We start from the raw sequence: 21009 nt of genomic DNA on the forward strand, positions 1-21009 counted from the left end.
ATCTACGTTACACTGAGAACAAATTCAATGTGACTTAGGAAAAGGCCAAGGAGAAGGGCATTTCATTAGGCAATCAGATATGACCCAAGTCACATTTGTTTCTTTTTATAGTTTGTTTCTTTTTATACTCAAGGACACTAGCCTCCGATGACCGATTCTGGGAATGTCAAGGATTCATGTGGACAAAATGATAGCACTGGGGATATGGGAAGGGTCCTCCATCCATCATGGGATGAAACAAACCTTGTTTCTTTCCATTTACTGGAAATATACAGAACTTGTTTAATTCTTCCCAAAGCATTTTTTAAAAAGCCAGAACAATAGTCTCAGTTAGAAATAAGGGGGTACCAATGCCTTTGTCCTTGAATTCTTACAGAGTCCTTATGTTTTTGGTGAGGGAGTGTTTCCAATAGTCTCTAAATCCAAGGACTGCTTTCACTTGATATGATGCTTCACATGGCACTGATCTTGAAGTTTGGGATAAATTAGGATGGGTTTGAAGCCCATCCAACAGAGAATTATGGAGCCCTGCATTATCAAGTATGTAAGCATCAAACATACTGAGGTCCTACTTAGTCAATAACTAAGTGTTGTGGTTATTTTAGACCAAGCTTCTATCACTACATTCTTCTTCATTATGTCCCATGGACAGTGCTGTTTCCAATACAGGAAGCAATAGCCCTGCCTTTGTTGTTGTCTTTCTAGGTAGCAGTTTAAGCCAGGTGGACTGGAAGCCCAAGCCAACATGTTATGAAGTTGTTCTACGAGTCATTTTGGGGAAGTTGACTTACCATACCACTCATCAACCCATGCAAAAGCCTGTCTATGTCCAATCAGAAGAATATCTCGGACCACCTAAAAAAGCAAAAGAAGGATGTTTGACAGAATACGAGGTTTGATTAAAACTATCTGGAAAAGGGATGGTTCCCAATTCTTGGAATCCTGGCAATTACAAATTTCTCCATCCCTCTGGCCATATGTGATGACAATTAGGGGCTGACATACTTACTCTCAGCCCTTTCCATGGTGTCCATACACTTGCTGTAAATTAATCTCTTTATCTTATTTGAAAGTTGGGCTGGAGGTTGTTCACACTAATGACAATGACTTGGCAGTCACACAGCAGTGACTGGAATGAATCTCTAGGACTGATCACCTTAAGATTTTTCTCTTCATTTATCTTTACCTAAAACAGGTTCTACTTTTCTTTTGCGGAAGGGTGCGTCTCACTGGTGCCAGGAGGTCATAAATGTTGGAAATCAAGAACATTTGTCTGGGTAGCAAGTCACTTCTAAGCCAAAAGCACTTAAAACTCTCTCTTTTCTAATGAAGTATCCTAAATATTGCTTAATTTAAAAAAAAAAATAATTGAAGGTGTGGGATTCAAGAGAAGTAAATATCTTTCTAGGCTTGATTTTCATGTAATAAAAGCGGGGGGGGGGAGCAGTTTAGTCAACTATTCTTGAAAGAGATGAAATAAGAGACCTGAACCAGAGTAGAATGTAATGGGAATAATGAACTTAACTGGAGACAAAAGGAATGAAATTGTTTCTTATGGTGACATATAACGGCCATAGAAGACTAAGAAAAATCATTCTAGAGGGTTTGTGTGTTATATACCATTTATGTGCTTTTATTTCATGGTATTCTTTTTCTTTCTTCTGTAAATATGCCTTTTTACATTTCTTAGATACTCAAAGCTCTCCCTCCAACATTCCTTTCTTCCTGCCAAACAAATCTAGCAATTGTCAAAAACCTCTTGCAGAAGGTTCAAGCATGTTTCAATAAATGAAGGATTTTAATTCAGTGAATTTGCAGGAACAAGGGAAGCTTTCATAATGAAGTGTTTATTACTCCAGGCCTCTGGATATCTAGTGAGGCTTTTGTAATTCGGAAGGAGGAAACATGTAATGAAAATAAGAAACAACATGAAGCCATACACACTTGAGTGCTGAGTGTGTCAAATTCATGGAAATCAAAAGAACTGCATTGAGGCATCAGTAAATACACCCTATTGCATTAAGCACAACACAGCTGTCTACTGGAAACAAGAATTCAATAATGTGCTAATGGCTCGCTTTCGAACATTTTTTCCCCTTAACTGTGAATAGATTCTTCAAACACAAAGGTGTTCAGAGAAAGGCATCCCTGGCACTTAAAACCCATGCAAATGCTAGCCTCAGATACTCATTAGTGGCTCATGTGCCACAGCAGGTGTGTTTTGGGGGTGTTGATAACACTTCATTATATTTGGAAATGGGCAATGGGAATGCCTATTACTAGAGCGTAATTCTTGCAAGTATTTTAAAGAAATGGATTCTCAAAACTAGAAAAGAAACGCAGTGAGCCCTGTGGCAATCTAAATATGCTTTGTGAGAAGAGGAGATAATAAAACATACTATGGCAGTGGCCCTGATAAGAGGAGATCATTTGGGGTTTAAAAAAAAAGGTGGGATGTTGTAGGAAGTCAAGAATATATAGCTGGAGCTCGACCCAGAGCTGAGGCTGGAAAATATTTACTCTGAGAGCCCGGACTGTCTTCCTGCTTAATACCTGGGACACAGCAGGGAAACAAGAGGTTCCAGAACTTGATTTCTCTGTGTGCCACTTGGCCCCCACCCCGGGCTGGGCAGAATGGATTCTGGAGCTCAGCAGATCAGTACACTTCTCTGCTTCAAATTTGCTCCAGGGTCTGATATTATCAGGAGCCCAAGTTCAATCTCTTTCTTGGACCCAAATTCAAGATTTACACATTTTATTGTCAACTGCCCCCCCACAAGATCAGTAGATAAATCCATCTAAGTAAAAAAAAGCTCAGTGCATTAAGGTTAAATTCCAGTGCCCCCAAAAGAATTTCAGAAAGCTATTCTTTATCAGTTTTTAAGTGGAAAAATAAACAGATATCCAGCCTATCTGGAATGTAGAGACAACTTGGATAGTATTTATTTTCATGAAAATAGGAGTTACAAAGGGCAATGCTCAACATTGTATTTCCCATTAATTTCCATAAGGATAAGAGTTATGTTAGAAGCCCCTAACAAACTTAAATCATCACCCCAAATGGGTTCCTGCTACAACATTAACATGTTTAGTCAAAGTAGGCATACAATTGAAATCTGTGTTTTGAGGTTGTTAATAATTCTTTGGTAGCAGAATTATTAAAAGGGCAGAAATGCTGAGGTACACCATCTAATGGGACCACTGGGATTTCCTGTTCTGTCTCTTGGGGCAACTTCTACCTCAGGTGTCTACATTTGTAGGATCTTTTGAGTGAGATCTATCCTTGGGGGGACTCTGCACATACAGATAAACCCTGTGCTTCTGTCTGAACCTGAGTACCCAAGGACCAAGTACAAGTACCTCTCTCTGGAACTAGATTAGCCTGATGCCAAAGAGAGAAGTATATTTTGAAAGCCCAACTTCCTGAACATACTCACCCAAGAGACATGGAGGTCACAGAATGAGAGATAAAGTGTAAGATATCTATTAGTGGAAGAAAATTAAACAGTAGACAAAATGCATTTTCATGAAAACAGGGTTTTCTAGATGCAGGTACCTCGTGTTGGCTCAGCGCTTATACATCTGTTGGGCATTGGGCACTCCAGCTCACAACAAAGACAATTTCTTTGTCCATAGCCCAGGAACTGCTGTCCATTTACTTACCTTGTGTACAAATTGTTCCACTCTGGTCTGAAGCCCCCAGACCTCGAACTTCACGGTCACCAGCTTGTAGGAACACATGATGGGCTGATGACTATCTCTCCAGCCTTCCCTTAACTGGCCCCGTCCTGTCTTCTCTGACTTGAAGTGTTTAGGATCCTGGAGAAAAAGAAAAAATCAAAGAAATGATAACTTAAAAGTTCAACCATCTTTTTACACGAAATAAGTGAATAAGGGAAGCCAAGCGAAAGAAACCAGTCACCCAAAGACACAGTGTCTAATTCCATGTATGTAAAATATCCAGAATAGGCAAATGTATGGAAAACGTAGATTAGTGGCCTAAGGCCAGGGGAGGGAGATAGTATGGGGATCACTGCTATGGGAACGAAGTTATTTCTGAGGTGATGAAAATTCTCTAAAATTAGATTTAAGGTGATGGCTCACAATTCTGTAAATATGCTAAAAACCATTGAGCTGAACACTTTAAATGGATGAACTTTATGGTATGTAAATTAGATGCCAATAAAGCTATGAAAATACATAAATGAAATATAAAAAATGCTATCTACTACCTCAGTAGGGTTTTTCAGGGTGTGCACCGGCTCTGGGTTTGCTGATATTCTTTTTTTTTTTGGCCATATCATGCTGCTTGCGGGATCCTACTTTCCTGACCAGGGATTGAACCCGTGCCCTCGGCAGTGAAATTGTGGAGTCCTAACCACTGGACTACCAGGGAGTTCCCTGCTGATATTCTTGCATAAAGTAATACTATAATAATCATTATCCTGGGGCTTCCCTGGTGGCGCAGTGGTTGAGAATCCGCCTGCCGATGCAGGGGACACGGGTTCGAGCCCTGGTCCGGGAAGATCCCACGTGCCGCGGAGCAACTAAGCCCGTGCGCCACAACTACTGAGCCTGCGCTCTAGATCCCACGAGCCACAACTACTGAGCCCGCATGCCACAACTACTGAAGCCCACGTGCCTAGAGCCCGTGCTCCGCAACAAGAGAAGCCACTACAATGAGAAGCCCGCTCACTGCAATGAAGAGTAGCCCCACTCGCCGCAACTAGAGAAAGCCCACGCGCAGCAACAAAGATCCAATGCAGCCAAAAAAAAAAAAAAAATCATTATCTTAACTGTGTTTACTGAATGCACCCTGTGGGCAGGCACAGAACCAGGTATTACATTATGCTTCCCCTCAACCAGATTTCTTTGCCCTGGGGGTTGTGGGAGGGCACCAGGTGCATGTGTGGTCTGAAAGGTATGGCCTGTGTGTGATTGCAGGGCACTTCCCTCCACTCAGAGAATGGACTCAACTCTACTTGGATGATCTCTGTTCCCTGACTTTCCTCCAGGGTCCTTCCTTACTTGTATCAGTGGCAGGAAGATGGTGGGTCTGGGGGTAGACAGGGACCAGAGTGGGACACATATATAATTAATGGAATACAGAATTGACAAAAGGGATTCTGGAAGGGAGTAAGGAAAGAAGGATGCATAATAACTACCCCAAGGAAATAAGTAATTCTGGGGAGGGAGGGACTTGAGTGTGGGCAGCATTTTTGAATCTTTAGTACCAACTTTGCCAAGCTATATTTTTATCACCTGGACCAACCCAGAAACTGCTACTGAAATTATGTGCATAGGCCTAGAAAGATTATGATAATAACATGATATATGAAAAAGGCATAAGCACAGAGTTTGGCCCATAGCAAGTGCCCAACTGATGTTGGCCATTCTTGTACTTCCCAAGGCAGTCAATGAAGCCTCTGATGCTCAGCCCTACAGTCCAGGGCAGAGATAGCAATGCCTTTCCAAAGCACCCTGGAATTGCTGGTAAAAGATGTGATGTTTAAGACCATGGGACTAATTCCTGCCTGACCTGTATTCCTACACCACAAAATGTGCAGTGGTTAAGAATCCACCTGCCAATGCAGGGGACACAGGTTTGAGCCCTGGTCCAGGAAGACCCCACATGCTGCGGAGCAACTAGGCCTGTGCGCCACAACTACTGAGGCTGCGCTCTTGAGTCTACAAGCCACAACTACCGAAGCCCGCGTGGCACAACTACTGAAGCCTGCACACCTAGAGCCTGTGCTCCACAATGAGAGAAGCCACCGCAATGAGAAGCCCGCGCACTGCAGCAAAGAGTAGCCCCCGCTCGCCACAACTAGAGAAAGCCCACGCGCAGCAACGAAGACCAAACAGAGCCAAAAAAATAAAAAAAAAGAACAAAGAGAGAAGGCCAGTAAATGAAGAGATATATCACCAGGGAGACTATGGGAGATAATCTCCAAAGATGGCCCCCATCAATTCCCTCCCTCACTATGCCTGTAAGAGGTGGAGGCTACTTCCCCTCCCCATGAATCTATACTGCTCTGTGACTTGCTTTGACCAAAAGAATGTGGCAGAAGAGACACTGTGTCAGTTCTGGTCTTTAAGAGAAGCTGGAAACGGGAAGTCTGCCACAATGTAAAAAATCTCAATGTAAAAAATCTAGCTTGATCACCCTGAGACCACCATGCTGTGAGGAAGCCCAAGCCTGCCATGTGGAGGGCCATGTGGAGAGATGCTCGCTCATTCCAGCTGAGAAGCCAGTACATGAGCGAAAGAGCCGTCTTTGATATTTCAGTCCAAGCATATACCACGAGGAACAGAAGATCCTGCCCAGCTAAGCCCAATCGAGATGGCAGAATTGTGAGAACTAATACATTGTTGTTTTAAGCCACTAAATTCTTGGATGAATTGTTACTCAGCAAGAGATAACAAAACAGGAGCATCAAATGGATTCCAAAACAGATGCAATAACTGGATCTCCAAAGATGAAGAGAAGGAATGCTGCTTTCTTTTTTCCCAGAGCTCACCGAAAGTTCATACAATTAGCTACACCCTTGAAAACTATACACAAGGAAATGTACGGCTGCCAAGCAGTTCCTGAAACTTAAAATACAAGAGCTGGAGTTAAACAGGGGAAGCTGGTTTCTTTTCCCACCTGCCCTTTGACTTTCCCGCAAGAGGCAAGTGACGAGTATGATTATCAGCACATAGACAACTATCTTGAGGCTCAAAAGACACGACCCCCACGCTGTGGCCGACCAGAATACACACAGGCAAACCCTCGTGAACCTGAGTGGAGGTTATCCTACTCTGGTTAGCAACTGGGTAAATAAAGGACAGTTGCAGTGCCAGCGAGCAGTTGAAAGCAAGAGGGCAAAGTTCCTGGCAACCCAGACATTTAAGAGACAAAGGACCCAGTCAACAAAGGAAGTGTGGCCGTGGCCTGAGCTGCTTTCACTTGTCTCAGGTCCTGTGCACTGGGCCTGAGAGAAGCCTGAAGATGGAGGCCCCTGGGTCAGCTGGCTGCACCCCACGCTCCCCTCCCCAACGTGAGTCCCCGATTCATGGACTAGCCTCGGCTTGTTCCTTCAGCCAGCCACTGTGGATCTTGACATGATACCTATCCTAGAATCTTCGTGTAGATTCCACACATCTCAAGAATAACGTTAAGACTCTGTAATATTAAACGTGGAACACCGGCAGATTGCATTTCCAAAGCAATTAAGAGTTGTGGGGCCTCACAGCAAACTTCACTTCTGAATAAGACCTGAAAAGTACTGCCTGCAAAGTGAAAACTATGCAGACACTTAAATTCACATGTGGCTCCCGATCGAACCACAAAATTATAAAATGATATCAGGCATTCGTGAAACAGAGCTTTGGGAAAAGGCTAGATGGGTATGAGAAGTGTGCTGTATTTTCAAGATGCGGAATGGGATTTTTAAACTGGAAGTGGTAATTTGACTTCATACCCTCGGTTTTATGGATAAGGATACTGAGGCCTGAGAAAATGAAATGTTTTGTCCCCAAACCACGGGCACTTGGTAACAGAGCTGGGACAAGAATCCCCGCCTCCCCTAATTCTAGCCCAATGTTCTTTCCAGTACATTTACTTTGAATATTAAACAGCAAAAGGGTGTTTTTGTTATAGCCAGATGCCAAAGAAGCAATTAACAATTGGGCTTTTTATGGCAACAGTGTGTTGATTTTTTGCGAGTCTGGTGTCATATCCACAGCAGCTGATTTCATCTAGTAAATCTCATACATGGCCTATAATTAGGGATTCACTTTCAGAGAGCTGGAGGGAAGTACGGGAGAGGGATTTACCAAAGGACTCCTTTAATCAAAACTCAAGATCAGAAACGAACATCCAGCTGAATACCTTTGAATGACAATGAGCAAAATAAATAGATAAACTAATACAATTTAAGAAATCAAACCACTGGGTCTTATCTGAAGTATTCTGGTCACTGCAAACTTTCTGCCTTTTCCCCTCCCCCTCTATTTCTCCTCCCCACCTTCCCCCCAAATACTCATTCTTCTGGAAATTATTATCTTCAACTCTCATTCTCTCACTTGAGTTTGTGAACATAAATATCTAAATTGCCCCATTCATACAGCAGTCGATCTTTCTTACAACTTTTATTTTTTATTTTTCTAGTTTGTATTTCTTTCTATAGCTGCTATAGTATTTTTTTATTTTTAATAAATTTATTTATTTATTTTTGGCTACATTGGGTCTTTGTTGCTGCGTGCGGGCTTTCTCTAGTTGCGGTGAGCGGGGGCTACTCTTTGTTGCGGTGCGCAGTCTTCTCATTGCAGTGGTTTCTCTTGCTGCAGAGCACGGGCTCTAGGCGCGCGGGCTTCAGTAGTTGTGGCACACAGGCTCAGTAGCCGCGGCTCGAGGGCTCTAGAGCGCAGGCTTCAGTAGTTGTGGCACACGGGCTTAGTTGCTCCGCAGCACGTGGAATCTTCCCGGACCAGGGCTCGAACCTGTGTGCCCTGCATTGGCAGGCGGATTCTTAACCACTGCGCCACCAGGGAAGCCCTGGCCTATTTTAAAAGGACATAAAATTTGACTTTAGTGTGACTGAGAGATTGTGCATCTCCAAACTCTTGCTGGATCCCAACCCGGTGCAATCAGAAAACACAGTGAAAGTTCTCTGTAGTGGGTTGGTGACCCCCCCACACCAAAAGATATGTCCAAGTCCTCATCCCTAGTACCTATGAATGAGATCTTCTTTGGGAAAAAAGGTCTTTGCAGATGTAATGAAACTAAGGCTCTGGAGACGAGCTCATCCTAGATTAAGAGGGTGGGCCCTAAATCCAATAACAAGTGTCCTGATAAGGGACAGAAAAGAAGACACAGAAAGGAGGCCATGTGAAGTTGGAGGCAGAGGTTGGAGATATGCAGCTACAAACCACAGAACTCCTGGAGCTGCCAGAAGCCAGAAGAGGCAAGAAAGGATTCTTTCCTAGAGCCTCACCGTCACTAAGAACTTCTGTCCTCCAGAACTGTGAAAGAAACCTCTGGGGGTGAGAAGTATGGTTAAATCCCCAATGCTTCTGATCAAATCAGTCTTGGGTGGGCTCTGTGCATCCAGGATTTCAAAAGCTCCCCAGGTGATCCAAACATACAGCCAAGGTTTAACCACTACCATAAGGTGCAAATGTCATCTCTGTGCTCCACACGAGGAGCCTGAAGCTCAGAGGTGATTGCTGACTTACCCACAGTTCTCCAGGCCTCAAGCTCAGGTCAACCTGACTCCCAGACCTGGGCTCCCTGGCTCCTAGACCATGTGGATTCTCATCTGAAATTCTGGCACAATCTGTCAGAGGGGGCTTCAGTCTCCTCAACTGCAGGTGGTGTTAACACTAACTCCCTTGTGGGACTGTTGCAAGGCTTAAATCGGATAATGTCGGTGAAGTCCCCAGCCCAACACCCACTAGATGATGCATGATATACGGGAGATATCCCAGGGCTTTAAGAAGCACATGACACTGAAACATCCTCAAGAGATTTCGATTTCCTCAAATCTCACTTAGCTCCTCAGAAGAAAGGCAGCAGGAATATCTTAAGTGCTGTAGGATTATTTTTACTTTATTGTTATCCTGTGGTTGAGTGTATAGAAAAATAAGTGCCAAAAAATATGGCTGCCCACCATAATGCTGGAGTTCTTGTGTCAGCGAGAGGCAGGGTGGGCATTTCCATTTTCTGGAAGCTGCTACCTGTCAGTGTCCATTCAGTATGGGGGTGGAAGAAATCCCAAGAAAAGGGTTTTTGCTTATTGGACTCTCATGACTAGGTTCTGGGCCAAGGACAAATGATAGTCTTCAATCTTAGAATCAATTCCTTTCCCTCTTTCTCTTATGTTTCAGGAACACTGTTCCAAGTTGACAAAGCAGAGAGCAAAGCAGATTGCCCTACTGTAGGCTGCTCCCTTAAAGGAAGGGATTTTACTGATTTCACCAAGGTTCTGGAACCACATAGGGGCACACAAAGGAGCTGGTCCATCCAAGCTGGGAGCTTCCCTGGCAGGTGGACACACTGGGCAGCTATCTCCCCATGTCAGGATGGGCCAGCCTTGAAGCCTGACAACTTCGAGCATCTCAGGCGTTATATAAAATCTTTCCTCCTGAAGAGTTGAGAACAACACAGAGATAAATGCCATCCTTTCCTTCCAGTAATCATCCAAGCTAGGGTGGAGCTTGTTTCCCTAACGGGGAGCCTAGCTGTATAAGTTTGCTAGAGCTATCATAACAAAGTACCACCCACTTAACAGCCACTTTGTGTTAACAAAATTTATTGTCTCACGGTTCTGGAGGCTAGCAGTCTCAGATCAAGGTGTCAGTAGAGCAGGTTCCTTCTGGGGCTTGTAAAGGAGAATCTGTTCCATGTCTCTTTGCTAATTCTGGTGGTTTGGTTTGCTGGGAATTCTGGTGTTCCTTGACTTGTAGATGTACACCCCGGTCACATGGCGTCCTCCCCGTGTGTCTTCACATCGTCTTCCTTCTGTGCATGTCTGTCTCTGTCTCTAAATTTCCCCCTTTTGTAAGGACACAGTCATATTGGATTAGAGTGCACTGAACCTCATTTTCATTTGATTACCTCCGTAAAGACCGTATTTCCAAGTAAGGTCACACTCTCTGGTACTGGGGGTCAGGACTTCAACATATCTTTTTGTGGGGAACCAGGCCAACCTCTAACACCAAGTCAGAGAGGTTTTCACAAGGGAAGTCTTCTAGATTACCCTGTAACTCTTCCACAGCTTGTTCACCTACTCGGTCAATGCTCTTGCCTTGAGGGCTCTGCCCAGCAGCTGGCTAGCTGGGAACGCACCAGGCTGCAAGTTCCTCCAGCTGGGGGGCTTCTAAATTCACCCCCAGTGAGAGCTCTGGCTCTGGATCCTATCGGTGCTCCCCAGGCTTGGCAGATGGCAACTTGGACCCTTGTCATTAAAGCCCATCTTTATGGAGGGAGCCGCGCTGGTGCCAGGGCTTCTCCCCGGGGCCAGATGGACCTCGTTGGTCACACTTCCTTCCGTGCGGGCACATCTTCTTTAGAAGGCTTCCTCTTTCCTCTCCCCGGGGTCAGTCACACCTTCAAATTTCATCCATCTCGCACTTGGACAAAGCAGAACAAAGGTGACGCTAAGGGCTTTGATTAGTGCAGCCCATGTGAAACTGTGTCCCTGGGTTTGTCAGGATCAGTCTCACACCCAGGAGGTGCCAGGAGAAACCCGCAGGAGATCTCAACCTGGCTGGAGCGCAGCTTGCATCTCAGAGGCCATATTATTAGCCAATGTTCACTGAGATATAAAGTCTCCGTGATTAATTACCCTTTCAATTTGAACCACAAAGGACTATAGCCAACAGGGGCGTGCCCTGTTAACTGAAATTAGAAGTCTTTGATAAATGTTAAATGAAAAAGGGCTAAGCAGTAACTGGCTAGGAATTGCGATATTATGTAACCATAATGCTCAGCCCTCAAATAGAGATGAACTAACCAATCTGAAAAATATCAGATTTTTTCCTGCATTCAGAAACTTTTCCTGATGACTCCAAGGTGGTATTATTCTCATTCCCCTTCAATGAATGGCCGTTTCAACCAGCTAAAATTTAGCCGCAAATTTGGACCAACATTTCTTAAACCTGAATCCTAAAAGAGATACGCATAAAAATTAAAGCGCTTTCAAAGAAGCTAGTCCCAACAGACCACATATTAAAGGATCCCATTCATATGAAGCATCTAGAACAGGGAAATCTACAGATAGGAAGATTAGTGATTGCCTAGGGCTGGGGTGGGATTGAGGATAAAAGAATAGGGGGTATGATAGCTAAAGCATACAGGGTCTCTGGGACTTCCCTGGTGGCGCAGAGGTTAAGAATCCGCCCGCCAACGCAGGGTACACGGGTTTGAGCCCTGGTCCGGGAAGATCCCACATGCCTGCGGAGCAACTAAGCCAGTGCGCCAAAACTACTGAGCCTGCGCTCTAGAGCCCATGAGCCACAACTACTGAGCCCGCTCACCTAGTGCCTGTGCTCCGCAACAAGAGAAGCCACTGCAATGAGAAGCTCACGCACCGCAACCCTGCTCTCAGCAACTAGAGAAAGCCCGCGCGCAGCAACGGAGACCCAACACAGCCAAAAATAAATAAATAAATAAAAATAAAATTCATACAGGGTTTCTTTCCTGGGTTGATGAACATGTTTTAAATTTGACTGTGGTGATGGTTACCCACATCTGTGAAAGTACTAAAATCCACTGAATTCTATACTTTAAGTGGGTGAACTGTATGATATGCGAGCTAGGTCTCATAAAGGTGTTAAAAAAAAAAAAGCCAACAGCACTAAGGAGCTTTCATCACAGGGCACTTGAGAATTGGCCAAAAACTTTACTTAAAAGGTCACCTGCTATGCATCAGCTTAAAAAAAAAAAAAATCCCAAATGCAAATTGTAGCCAGAAGCAGCCAATTCTTGCTTTGTTAGCAGTTAATACCTAAAGTGCTATTTTTAAAGCATTTGCTCTTGGCACTAGCGTGTACTGCAAACACGGAGTGATCTGTTAGTCCTCTGCAAAGCAACTCTTAAAGGAGCTTGACTCAGAAGGTGTGTCTGACATGTAGAAAGGCAGAGAAAAAGGTGGCTGGGCGGGGGGAGTGTTTTGGTGGGTGTTCTGAGCCCCTCTCGGTTCTAATTCAGGGCCGGGAGAACTCAAAACTCTCTACCTGAAGAAGAGGAAGATTAAAATGGAAAATTTGAGTACAAACCACAAAACCATTGAATAGTCAGCAGCCTCTAGCCCTGAGGGTGACCACTGGTGATGCCTTTTGGGGGGGGCAGGGAGGAGGCGAAGGCAAAAGAGAACCCTGAGAGAGGTGGTCAGGAGAAAGTGGAGGATGGAAGGAGGGGGAAGTCGCCACACTAGCTAATGTTCATCAAATGCTTGCTGGGTACCAGAGCCCGGGTCGAGCACGTCAGATATGCTCTCTCATTTAATCTCTGTGGTATAAGAAATATATGTGAGGTGACTTAGGGTGCAGCCCTTAGATAGCCTCACGATGGGGCTGGTTCCCAGAAAGATCAAGGGCTTAGACCGCTGACCTCTGGGGAAGGGAGAAGAGGGAGGCTGGCGATTGAAATATACAAATTCTTGACAGTGAGATCTGGAGAGCTTCCAGGTTGGTGAACACATCACTGTGCTGGGGCAGGGGGGTGCAGTGGGCATGCCTGGAGAGGACGTGCAACCTTGTACCTCCCTCCCTCATCCTTTGCCCTGTGCATCGTTTCCTTTTGGCTGTTCCTGAATTGCACTCTTTCTAAAAAACTAGCAAATGTTTGTTTGTTAAACATAAGTCAAGTGGTTTCCTGATTTCTGTGAGCCTTCCCAGCAAATTCTCGAACGTGAGGTTGACTTTGTGGGAAGGCGTTAATACTAGTTAATACTGGTTAATGTGGTGGCCCTGGACTTGTGACTGGCATCTGAAGTGGGAGTGGTCTTGTGGGACTGAGTCCTTGAACTTGTGCTATGTGATGCTAAAGCCAGGTAGTGTCAGAACTGAAGTGAATTGTTGACACTGGGTTGGTATCAGAGAATTGGAGAATTTGTGGGTTTCAGGGCAAACACCCTGGAATTCTCCTGACTACAAACCTCTAAAGCAGTACATTATTATCTTCATTTTGTATAATGTCCAAAGGAACGTCCCCATCCTATTCCCAGACTCACTCTCCACAGCTCCATCTGAGCCCTTGCCATGGGCTCCTTCCACAAGCCTCCTCCTTCAGAAATCTCCAGATGGGCAGCAGGCATCAATCAATCTCTATGTTCCCCTACGAACTCCTGGGGCCACTTTGCAGCCTCGCCCCAGTCTCCCTGGATGGCGGAGCTCCGTGTGGACCTGCAGGTTCCCAGCTCAGCAAATAGTCAGCCTTTTCTTTTTTTTTTTTTTCTTTTGCAGATGCTCCAGTTTCTGTAATTAATTCTCTTGGAATTCTCCCGTCACATGGCTTTGGGGTTAGGCAATAAGTGTACCCCCAATGATTCTGAGAACTCCCCTCCCCCATCTTCAAATACAGACTAGGAATGGAGGGGAGATGGATGATGGGTGCCATGGCGAAAGGGCCAGCTGGGCCGTCTGGGCCAGCCCTGGGGAGTCCCTGGCCTCAGTGATGAGTGGCTGCCCGGGGAATGTGGCGTAACTCCTCTTTGTCCCCAGCTTTGGGCCTGGTTCCCAATTTCAGAGCAACAAGAGGCGGCTCCCTAATATCCTGTTACATGAAGCTACTCTGTTCCTTTTGGCACAGGTATGACTATATTTTCAAGATCACCTCTAATCAAAACCAATAAAGTTATTCAAAGACCCACTGGAGAGAACCCCGCCTTATGTTGTGTGACAGTGAGAGGCTAGGCACCAGCGTCCTAATAGCCAGGGAGCCAATCTCTTCCCAGAAAGGAGGGCGGTTAGGACCTGGCTCCGTTGGCAGACTCTGAGCTGGGACTTCGTGTTGTGGATTGTCCCTGCTCACTCTGATCTTAGCTGTGCTGTTTGGACACAGGCTATGAAGCATTAATAACCGTATCATATATCCAAACTGAGGATATACAATTTTGCCCACAGATAGTGTAAGTTTCTGAAATCAAAAGCTGATAACAGGGGGCTTCCCTGGTGGCGCAGTGGTTAAGAATCCACCTGCCAATGCAGGGGATATGGATTCGAGACCTGTTCCGGGAAGGTCCCACATGCCGCACAGCAACTAAGCCCGTGCGCCACAACTACTGAGCCTGTGCTCTAGAGCCCGCGAGCCACAACTACTGAAGCCCACGTGCCACAACTACTGAAGCCTGCGCACCTAGAGCCCGTGCTCCGCAACAAGAGAAGCCACTGCAATGAGAAGCCCTCGCATCGCAACGAAGAGTAGCTCCCGCGCTCGCGGCAACTAGAGAAAGCCCGTGTGCAGCAACGAAGACCCAATGCAGCCAATCCATCAATCAATCAATTAAAAAAAATTTTTTTTAAAAAGCTGATAACAGACTAAGAAATATTCTCGATGAGTTGCAACATGGCAACGGTGATCAGCACTGGATTAACTGTCCCTGAATCTAGTTTGCTCCTCATGTATGGTATTGTTTTGGGAAACTTGGACCTCCAACTTGTTGAACAGAAACTGGGATAGAGGTAGTCAATAAGCCAATCACTCTGTATTTGAAGGCAATAAAGGATTTCCATTTTTAAAGCTGGAATAGATTTCAAACTGATCTTAGCTTTAGAACTTATTTTGTTTTCCCAGATATAATTATTATTTGGAATCCCAACATATAAAGAAGGTAAAAACGATGAGTGGATTCCTTGGACTGTTTCAACCTTCATTGTTTGACACAATGTGTGTCACTCTTTACTGGGCTCAGAAGCACCTCTGTGGGGCCCGAGGTTCTGTGGAGCAGAACTGAGTGGGGGACCAAAAAAGCTTTGCAATGAGACACGCGTGGGTTTGAATTTCTGCTCCAGCGACTACTACCTGTGTGAACCTGGGCAAGCTTTTTAACTCCAAGACTGCTGAGGGGACGATAAAAATGAGAAAAGGAATGTTTCCTAAACTGGTGTCTGTGGGTGTATTCTTTGGGGGCTATGACTTTTACTTTTTCTTTAACGGGTTCCTGTATTACTCTGCTGTGGGATGGCCACGTTTTGTTTTTTCCAGACCAGGTTTGCTTTGGCCAACCCACTATTTTCTAGAATGTTCACAAGGAGGAAAACCTTCCTAAAAGATGGGGAGTCGACTTCCATCAGATCATTAAACCTAAGGAGGGTAACCAAGGGACTGGAAAGGCCCTTCCTCTTACTTACTCTGTCTTTCCCTAAGATCCTCCATTCATATGGTCAGTGAGACTCCGGGTTAACGAATTACATTTTAGGAGGAAACAAATTTCCTAGAGTGCTTTATAAAGACAGACAACAGTGTTTGTAACCTCAGCTTTGCCTGAAGGGGCCAGCTTGGTGGGGGAGGAGAAGCACAACCTTTGGGGTTTGAATCAAGGCTTCCTGAAACGTCAGCAAGCTACTTAGACTCTCTGAGCCTCAGTTTCCCTATCTATAAAATGGAAACAATATCTATTCTATTGAATGGTTAGCATTAAATGATATAACTGAATAAAATAACTTAGCAATGACCTTTCTTTTTCTCAAAAGTTAGTTCCTGTCCCTCTAAAGTCAGGTTTAGCAATTCTGTGAGAAATCTGTTGAAACGTATAAGGCCCAAGTTAATGAGCTGATAATTCTATGTCTTTCTTTGGGTCCCTTAACAATTAAAAAAAAGATGAAGACAAGCCACTAAATAGCACCTATTCTTTCTTGGATATTTTTGGAGCAGAAGCTGAACAGTTGTACTTGGAGACTGAAAAAATGGAAGTGGAGGAGAGAATCACTAGGTCAGGTCTTATTTCTCAAGAGAAAAATATATCACTTCCATCATCCCAGAGTCGCAGCCCTAGATTCTTAGAGCTAGTTGGGAAAGGGCTTGGGCAAGATCTAGCCAGAGGATCTGACAGACACTGATTACGGTCTTCAATGAAAGAAAATAAATTTGGATGAGGGTCAATCCTAAGCCAGCCCCCAACTCAGCAGCAACTTAGGAGAAAACTGCACAAATGTATATTATAAAAACACTGTTGGCTGGCAAGGAAGGCATTGAGTATGACTCTACAGATGACAGATGGTATCAGATTCTCAACAGATGGAATGAAAATCAAAGGTATTGACCCCTCCCTCGGTAGGGGATTGGGCAGTCTTCCAGGCTTACATTGCTGTTTCCTTTCGCCTCTACAAAATTAAGTAACAATAAAATGGTTTTAAAATGTGAACACGGTAAATCGAGCTTGCTTAGGCAGAGCTTCCCTACCTTGAATGGATAAACAGGTGTGACAAGGTCCGGGTCCCCTTGGCCCCTGGGTGAGCAGGCTGGGCCTCCTGACCCTGGGGGGTGGTCCTGTGTGACCAGGAGCTCCCTGACATGCCAATCAGAACCGATCATTTTCTATGTGCATCATGGCATGAAAAAGGTTGGGAAGCTCTCCTCTGAGGTTTTTCCCCAAACGTGATGCATTCATACACAGATCCTTGGGTCCCACCTTACTGCATCTGGTTTGGTAGGTCCAGAGAGGGTCCCAGGCATCTGCACTTTTTTAAGCTCCTAAGGTGATTCTAATCTGATTTGGGAACTCTGCTCTAAGGGACAGGAAGTCCTGGTGTTTTAATAAGGCAAAAATAGCAGGGGCTGATGTAGGTGGCAAGCTGTGGATTTAATGCCTGTTTTCTTGAACGTACAGATGGAGGTTCTCCATGAGATGGGACTGAAGAAGAGCTTGGTTATATCTGTTCACTTCTGGCTGAAAGCCTTTCCTTTGGATCCTGCTTCCTTCTTTTAAAGTCTTAACTATTATTCTTCTAAAATACACCTGGTAAAAGGCTTGTGGTAGACAGTTGATAAAATGCCCAAACTGCCTTGGGTAGCATCCTGGGACTCCAGTGCTACAGACTGCCCCAGGTTGGCACAACAAACAGTAAATCAACCTCTAAGGTTTCTTAGGGGTGAAGTATAAGAGGCACATGCCAGTCTGAATTCAGGTTAAACAATAACAGAAGTAATACGAACACATTTTTAAAAAAGTCTCAGCAGTACAAATGGTTCCATTTTCTGAAGGATCTTGCTGTACCTGCAGCAAATTCTGTCATCTTGTGGACTGGAGTGATTGAAACCAACCCTGTGCTTCTCTTCTGCATTCATGCCAACAAGTAAAAAGCAATATGCAAACAAACTCCCAGAGCCCCACTCATGGCAGCCACTTTCCAAAGACACTTGGGGGACTTCCCTGGCTTTGCCTTCCAATGCAGGGGATGCAGGTTCAATCCCTGGTCGGGGAGCTAAGATCCCACATGCCTCATGGCCAAAAAACCAAAACATAAAAAACAGAAGCAATATTGTAACAAATTCAATAAAGACTTAAAAAAAATGGTCCACATCAAAAAAAAAAATCTTAAGAAACAAAGACACTTGGTTTCTACTGAGCAACCATCCTAGCGACACATCTGCAGATCTCAATGCCAGTGTCAAAGCAGGGAGAAGGGAACATTTATTAAATGCTAAGTGTGTGCCAGTACTGTGCATTTTAACGCTTTGCCTTTCATCACATCATCTCATTGCATCGCATCTCATCTCTCCATATCCATCCACTCATTTGAACGGAGGAAGAGATTCAAGATGGTGAATCATCATTGGTGCTGATGAAGTACAATGGCTGTGATCACCTGGGAGGCCTCCCAAAGCCTGAGCCCCTTAGTACATTAGGGTTGAGCTCCATCTACTCAAGGAAAGCACGGGCTGGGAATCCCCATCCGTGAGTTCTAGAGGTTATCTTTCGCACAGATCCCTCTTCAACAAGCCCAATTGTTTCTCCCTTCAATGGATGTTTTGCTTGGTTGAATCCTCCCTTTTGGGACATGGGGTCATTTCCCCAAAGGCTCTTTCTATTGACTCAATGACCCAGAACCACAATCAGCAACTCCACTCCTGGCAGAGACTTAGAATCTCTGGTTTTGATCTGATATTTAGGAATTCATTTGCCTCAGTTTTGTTTGACTCACATGGTTTGGCATTTCACTACCCAATCCAACTGGTAAGATTTGGAACTGCTATTCTGGGCACCGAGCTCTGGGGAACCTCATTCATGCAAATTATTGCAGCAGTTTAAGTTGGTTATTTTTCCCCTTGAAAAATTAAAAAACAAAAATCCTTTCTCTAGGATGGAGTTGGGCACTACCGTTTTCCTAGTACTCCCAATAAAAATTGGCTTTGCTCACAACATTGCAGTAGCTCCACATGATTAGGCCAAAAGAACAGTAGTGGTTTTAAACACCAGCACTAGGCGTGGTATTTCAGTAAGACTTGGTGACCCAGCTTTCTTTTACTTGGAAGAAATGAGAACTGAAAGAGAGTACCTATTTGTTATTGGTCTAAAAATGACGCAGCCAGGGTTGTTGAAGACTGGACTACTGTTTAGTGCCCTGTTATTTCCAAAAGTTTCTTTTCATTAACAAAGTTTTATTGCTGCCAATATGGCTGAAGGTGATTTGTTCACGAAAAGAGGTAGCAGAAGAAGGAGACAAGTAAGTTGATGAGTTACAGGGTTCTAAACCTCTAGGTGTCCAGCTGTCTGCCCTCACCACCGCCCCCCCCCCGCCCCCCCGAGAAAGTCAGTTTCTCTGGTGTGGTCACAAATTGAGACACCTTGCAAGGTGGCTGGTGACCCTGCTTTGAAAGTTCTCAGCTACTTGCAGAATAAAAGCCAAATTCCTTGGCTTGACATTGGAGGCTCTTCTTTTCTGCCCCGGTTACTCACTGACCCTTGAACGTGCAGTGGAATTCCCTACCTTTTCACCGCCTTTGCTCTCACTCAGTACACTGCCTTTCCAATCTCACTTCTTCAAAATTCAGTGTGTTCCCACACAAGTGTGGATCAGAGAGTCATTTAATATAGCTTTGGAGTGGGGGGCAATTTGGCTATATCTAAAAAGATTTAAACCCACATGCCCACTGACACAACGATTTCACTTTTAGAACTTATTCTACAGAAATATTAAAACTATGCCAAAAAAATATATAGCATGAGAGTGTTGCCTGAAGTACTATAATAGCAAAAGAATGGAAACACTCTAAATGTCCACCAAATGGAGAATGGCATAATCATACACTGGCACATCATACAGTCATTACAAAGTGTGCTAGAGAGACCTGTACTGCCCCAGAAAGACGGCAAGCTTATATCATTATTGAGAAAATGCATGTTGCAAAGTTGCATCGTGTGAGCTCATTTTTATAAAATAATGTCATGTATGCGTTATGTTTAATTATAAGCCCCATAAACACCAACTTTAACAATGCCTAACTTGGGACTTCCCTGGTGGTGCAGTGGTTAAGAATCCGCCTGCTGGGCTTCCCTAGTGGCACAGTGGTTGAGAGTCCGCCTGCCGATGCAGGGGACCCGGGTTCGTGCCCCGGTCTGGGAAGATCTCACATGCCGCAGAGCAACTAAACCCGTGCGCCACAACTACTGAGCCCGCGAGCCACAACTACTGAGCCTGCGTGCCACAACTACTGAAGCCCGCGCGCCTAGAGCCCATGCTCCTCAACAAAGAGAAGCCACCGCAATGAGAAGCCCGTGCACCGCAAAGAAAAGTAGCCCCCACTCACCGCAACTAGAGAAAGCCCGTGTGCAGCAACAAAGACCCAATGCAGCCAAGAAAAAAAAAAAGTTCTTCCAATGGCTTTCCTTCTCATCTATTGCTCCGGCTACTTCCAGAGGCCACCACGTGCTTCCCTCTCTAATAGCACTGGCCTCATGGAGACCCTGCGAAGGGAGAGGCGCAGGGCCCTGCGATGCAGCAGCTACTGGAGACCCTTCCACTGACTATCTCCTTGCAGGCTTTCTGTGCCAGCTTTGGAGGCTATCACTGGGGAGCACTTTGGTGGTGGAGGCTTCGCCCCACACCAGTGGGTGCAGACAGTTCTTATTATCCCAGAGGTGCCCAGCGCCGCCAAATTGGAACCCATCACCAAACAGCTGCGTTATTCTCAGAAAGAAGCAGATGGACGGAGGGAAAAGGGAAAAAAAAATGACAATAACAGCACAACAAACTGAACTCCACAGTGGACCCCAGCAGGAGGCAGCTGTGTTAAATCTGGCCATTTGGAGATAACTGGAATTTTTTTTTTTTTTGATAACTGAAAATTTTGACCACCCTCAACCATCAAGATATAGACCGACATGAAAATATTCTTAATTTGAGGGAACAGAGTGGTTTGGATGAAGCACTTTGTACTGAAGGGTACAGCTGAGTATGACAATATTTACTCATTTCATCTCTCCGTTCCCTTTCTGGGGCCTGTTGTACTTAGCAAACAGCATTTAATCTCTTACCCTTGACAGTTACTGGAAAAGTCAGATGTATCTCTTTGTTCGC

General features: G+C 44.8%; 1 protein-coding gene across 2 annotated transcripts in view; it reads right to left on the reverse strand.

Annotated features, from left to right (window-relative positions):
• The window catches only part of PITPNC1 (phosphatidylinositol transfer protein cytoplasmic 1), a 252078-nt gene that overhangs the window by 13146 nt on the left and 217923 nt on the right, over nucleotides 1-21009 (reverse strand). For both annotated transcript variants that reach the window (XM_029212734.1, XM_029212735.1), the window contains exons 7-8: nucleotides 3664-3819; nucleotides 792-855 (exon numbers count right to left, since the gene is read on the reverse strand). In XM_029212734.1, coding sequence (XP_029068567.1) covers nucleotides 792-855; nucleotides 3664-3819 — 220 coding nt within the window. The remainder of the gene's footprint in view (nucleotides 1-791; nucleotides 856-3663; nucleotides 3820-21009) is intronic.

The sequence above is a fragment of the Monodon monoceros genome, unplaced genomic scaffold, assembly GCF_005190385.1.
Source record: "Monodon monoceros isolate NGI ecotype Baffin Bay Population unplaced genomic scaffold, NGI_Narwhal_1 Super_Scaffold_9, whole genome shotgun sequence".
NCBI classification, from domain to species: Eukaryota; Metazoa; Chordata; class Mammalia; order Artiodactyla; family Monodontidae; genus Monodon; species Monodon monoceros.